This window comes from Eulemur rufifrons, chromosome 1 (genome assembly GCF_041146395.1).
Source record: "Eulemur rufifrons isolate Redbay chromosome 1, OSU_ERuf_1, whole genome shotgun sequence".
Taxonomy (NCBI): domain Eukaryota; kingdom Metazoa; phylum Chordata; class Mammalia; order Primates; family Lemuridae; genus Eulemur; species Eulemur rufifrons.
This window is the reverse complement of record NC_090983.1, coordinates 6066620-6071114: the sequence shown is the minus strand read 5'-3', so window position 1 is coordinate 6071114 and position 4495 is coordinate 6066620. Positions and strand designations below refer to the sequence as shown.

General features: G+C 41.0%; 1 protein-coding gene across 1 annotated transcript; it reads left to right on the top strand.

The window, feature by feature from the left end:
• The first annotated feature begins 3301 nt into the window (after positions 1-3301).
• LOC138381535 (UDP-glucuronosyltransferase 1A8-like) lies at positions 3302-4210 on the top strand. The gene has a single exon (XM_069465831.1). It carries the CDS (start codon positions 3329-3331, stop codon positions 4208-4210), a length of 882 nt encoding a protein of 293 aa, XP_069321932.1. The 5' UTR covers positions 3302-3328.
• Positions 4211-4495: the final 285 nt, after the last annotated feature.

Sequence of the window (4495 nt, the reverse complement as noted above, 5' to 3'; positions counted from 1 at the left end):
GGTGGCTGTGAAATTATCACAGTGCGCACAACTGTTAGTTGTATGTCTAAGGATTTATACAGCATCTTCACATTTTTTACTTTTCTTCTTATGGAGAATGGCACCTTGTACAATATGTGAATAGAAATTTTAATAATTTTTACCTTTCTACCATAGATTTGTATATGTTTTAGGATAGTAAACGATAAAATAGAGTGGTATGCACATATATTTTATGCATTCATGACTTACCCAACTTAAAATTTTTTTTTGGTATTTCTAGATTACATAGTTTATCTGCAAGATTTTTCGAATGGTTGCAAATCTCCATAATGTTTTTTATATATTTATTTTGAAAAATCTGCCTGTACATGGACCCCTGCCATTCAAGCCTGTGTTGTTCAAGTCAGCTGTACATACAAATAGCATTAATTTTTACCTTTTGTATCGCGCAACCATGCTGAACTTACTTGTTTGTTCTAGGAGATTTTTTTACAGTTCCTTAGAATTTGTAAATAGATGGTCATCTTGTCTGTGAATCAGATCCCCTTACTGTTTCTTTCCAACCTGACACTTTTTATTTCTTTTTCTTGGTTTCCTAAACTGGAGAGAATCTGAAGAACAATTCTGAATAGAAGTAGTGAAAGTTCCCACCCTAGACATGTGTCTGGCCTGAGGAGTAGAACATTCAGTCATTTCCCATTAAGTAGGATGTTAGCTGAGGGTTTTCAGGGATTGTTAAGTGGAGAAACTTCTCTTATTTACCAGTTGTGCTAAGACTTTTTATCAGGAATGAATTTTGAATTTTGTCAAATACTTTTTCTATGCTTACTGAGATGATAATATCGTTTCACTTTTTGAATGGATTTATGTGGTGTGTAGCCTTGATTGATTTTGTGTTTTTAATTATTTACTTCATTCTGAATGTTGGAAAAATACTCATAATGTAACATTTGTCATGTCAACCCTTTGAAGTGTACAGTTCAATATTGAATATATTCACATTACAAATAACACCATTCATTTCCAAAACTCTTTTACCTTCCCAAACTGAACCTTTGGACCTCTTAAACTGTAACTCCCCATTACTCCTCCCTCTAGCCCTTGGCAGCCACCTTTCAACTCTGTGGTTCTATGTGGTTGACTATTTTAGGTGCCTCATGACAATGGAATCATAGTATTTGTCTTTTGGTGACTGGCTAATTTGACTCAACAAAATGTCTTGTGGGTTCATCCATGTTGTGGCATGTGTCGGAATTTTCTTCCTTTTTAAGGCTGGATAATATTCCATTGTATATGTATCTGCCACCTGTTGCCTATTCATTCATCTGCGCGTGGACACCTGAGTTGCTTCCACCTCTTGGCTATTATGAATGATGCTGCTAGGAACTTGGCCCGACAACCTTGACTGACTTTTAACGTTGAACCAGCCTTTCATTCTTGAGATAAACCCCAGGTGATTATAGTGTAATAGCTTTTTATATATTATAGATTTTTATATATCATGGAATTAGATTTGCTAAAATTTTGTTTAGAAGTTTTGCACCCATGGTGAGGAGGGTCTGCAGTTTTTCTTTCTTTGAATGTCTTTATGTGATTTTGGAACTGTGGGAGTGCTGGTCTCATGGAATGAGTTAGGCAATTCCTCTGCTCCTGTTGTATGGAATAGACAGTGAGGAATTGGGATTATTTCTTCCCTCCTTGTTAGAATTCATTAGTGAAGTCTTCTGGACTGGAGGTATTATCTGTGGGAAATTTTGAATTAGAATCTCAATTTCCATGCAAAAGGTTTAGGTTATCTCTCTGTGGGTTATTTATTTGTTCGTATGTAAATTCTGGGAACTTGTGTCTTTTAAGGAATTTGTCATATCATTTAAATAGTAGCATTTATTGTCATAAACGTGTTGACGACATTCTCCTATTATCAATTCAGAGTCTGTGGACTCTGTTGTTATGATACCACCTGTGTCATTCCCCTCTTTGGTAATTTATTTCTTCTCTCTCCTTTTTTTTCCCTGATTAGTCTGGTGAGAGCTTTAGCAACTTAATTGATCTCAAAGAACCAGTTTGATTTCATTGCTTTTCTTTTGTCTTTTTATTTTCTCGTCCATTGATTTCTACTCTGAAGTTAGCCTCAGGGAAGGTAGATCACTCACTTCCGTTTTCATTTCTCAAAGACAATGATGTGAATGTGCCCTAGTGGGCCAGGTAAATGGTGACTAATCAAATATCTACCAACAGAGTGTCCTGAAGGAGCCATCTTTTGTTCCTGACTAGGATTGTACTCCTAAGTTGGCTGCAGAACCCCTCACTAAATACTCTTTGGGTATTACCTGACACACACCGATTTGCCCACCTAGGAAGGTACCTAGGAAACCTGCGCGGTGCAGTTGAGCCCAGTGCAACAACATCCCTGTGTACTTTCTCTGTGCAAGGCAAAGCATGGGTACTGTGGAAGGGGAAGGAAACATGAAGACACATCCCCTGACCTCAAGGAGCGCTCAGCAGAGTCGGGGAGACCAATACGTGCTGAAGGAGGGTGCCTGTGGTGATGGGGTGAGCCCACAGCAGAGGTCCACACCTCTGGCTGGAACAGAGAGGAATGGAGGACAGAGAGGAATCTCAGCAGGGTGCTCAGGCAGCACTGGGCAGGTGACCACCCACTGCATGCAGCGAGCCCGAGGGGAGCAGGAGAAAATAGATGCCAGTCACTTTCCATCACATCCCTGGATCAATCCATGCCGGAGGGGTTGTCCACCTTGTTCAGCATTTCAGGGCTTCAGGTGTTGGAAATGGAGAAGGAGAAGCAGCGACGCCTATGCGTGGCCGAAACAGTTACGAACAACAACTTCTTGCCAGTCAGGAGCCGTTGCTAAGGCCCTTGCTGTCTGTCCTTGGACCAGAAGATGCCAATTTCTTTCTGGGCAGACAGTGTTCTCGTAGTCTGAGGATAAAATCCAAATTTTGGTTTGGGACAAATTTCATAAACACAAGCTTTATTCTTGTATTTATCTTCTCTCCTTTTTAATTTTCTGTATTTTTTCTCTCCTTTTTATCTTTGAGTTGTCAAAGTCCAAAGGACTGCTCAATAATTTTGTTTCCAAAGTCACACTGCAGTACTGGGCACGATCTATTTCTAAGGCAAAGGTAGTCTTATCTGGAGAACATACAAGTGTGTATCTCAGCAGATATTATGGTCCTTATCATTGGCCGTGTGTGTGGCTTTTAATGAACATGTGACTACACGCCCTCTTTTGGGTGCAGGTTTTGTGCGTGCACTCCTTCCACCTGCTGCATTACCCGAGCTGAGAATCCAAGCAGCTGGTTTACTCCAGGCTGTGGTTCTGCCATGGCTCCTGCAGCACTGCCCGGGCTCCTTCCCCTGTGTGCGTGTCTGCTGCTGACGCCTGGCCTGGCCCAGGCAGGCAAGCTGCTGGTGGTGCCCATGGATGGGAGCCACTGGTTTACCATGCGGTCGGTGGTGGAGAAACTCATCCAGAAAGGGCACGAGCTGGTTGTGGTCGTTCCAGACGTGAGTTGGCACCTGGGACAATCCCTGAATTGTACAGTGAAGACTTATAAGACTTCTCACACCCTGGAGAATTTGAACCGTGAGTTTGTGAGTTTTGTCGACGATCAATGGAAAAGTCGGCCACAAACTTTATATTCTTTTTTAATGACTTCAGCCAGAGGCTTTTTTGAAATTGTGTTTTCACACTGTAGGAGTTTATTTAATGACAAAAAATTAGTAGAATACTTAAAAGAGAGTTCTTTTGATGCTGTGTTTCTGAATCCTTTTGACATGTGTGGCTTAATCGTTGCCAAGTACTTTTCGCTCCCCTCTGTGGTCTTCAGCAGGGTAATATTTTGCGATTCTCTTGAAGAAGGTGCGCAGTGCCCGGCTCCTCTTTCTTATGTTCCCAGAATGCTCTTAGGGTACTCGGACGCCATGACTTTCAAGGAGAGAGTACGGAACTATATCTTGCACTTGGAGGAGCATTTATTTTGCCCCAATTTTTATAAAACCGGGTTAGAAATTGCCTCTGAAATTCTCCAGACACCTGTCACAGCATATGACCTCTTCAGCCATACATCAATCTGGCTGCTGCGAACAGACTTTGTTCTGGACTATCCCAGGCCTGTGATGCCCAACATGATCTTCATCGGTGGCATCAACTGCAAGCAGGGAAAGCCATTGCCTGAGGTGAGTTGTCTCTCTTTTAGCTCATGAGGGATTATCTGACTTTGGACATTAAAAAAAGAATAAAGATTCCTTCCTTAGCTGTGATTTTTCATTTGCATTTGTTGGATTTAGAATGCTTTCTATTTTAATGAATTATTTTGTGCCAGTTACTTAATTGTGGGTTAGTAAATATTACAAATCTGCCGAATTGTTGTGTGTATGTATACAATTGATATAGCTGTACATAATTTTTAGGCTGTATCGTTTGTAAATAGAAATGGGATCTTTCTGTGTTGCCTAGGCTGGACTCAAATGATCCTCTTGCTTCAGCCT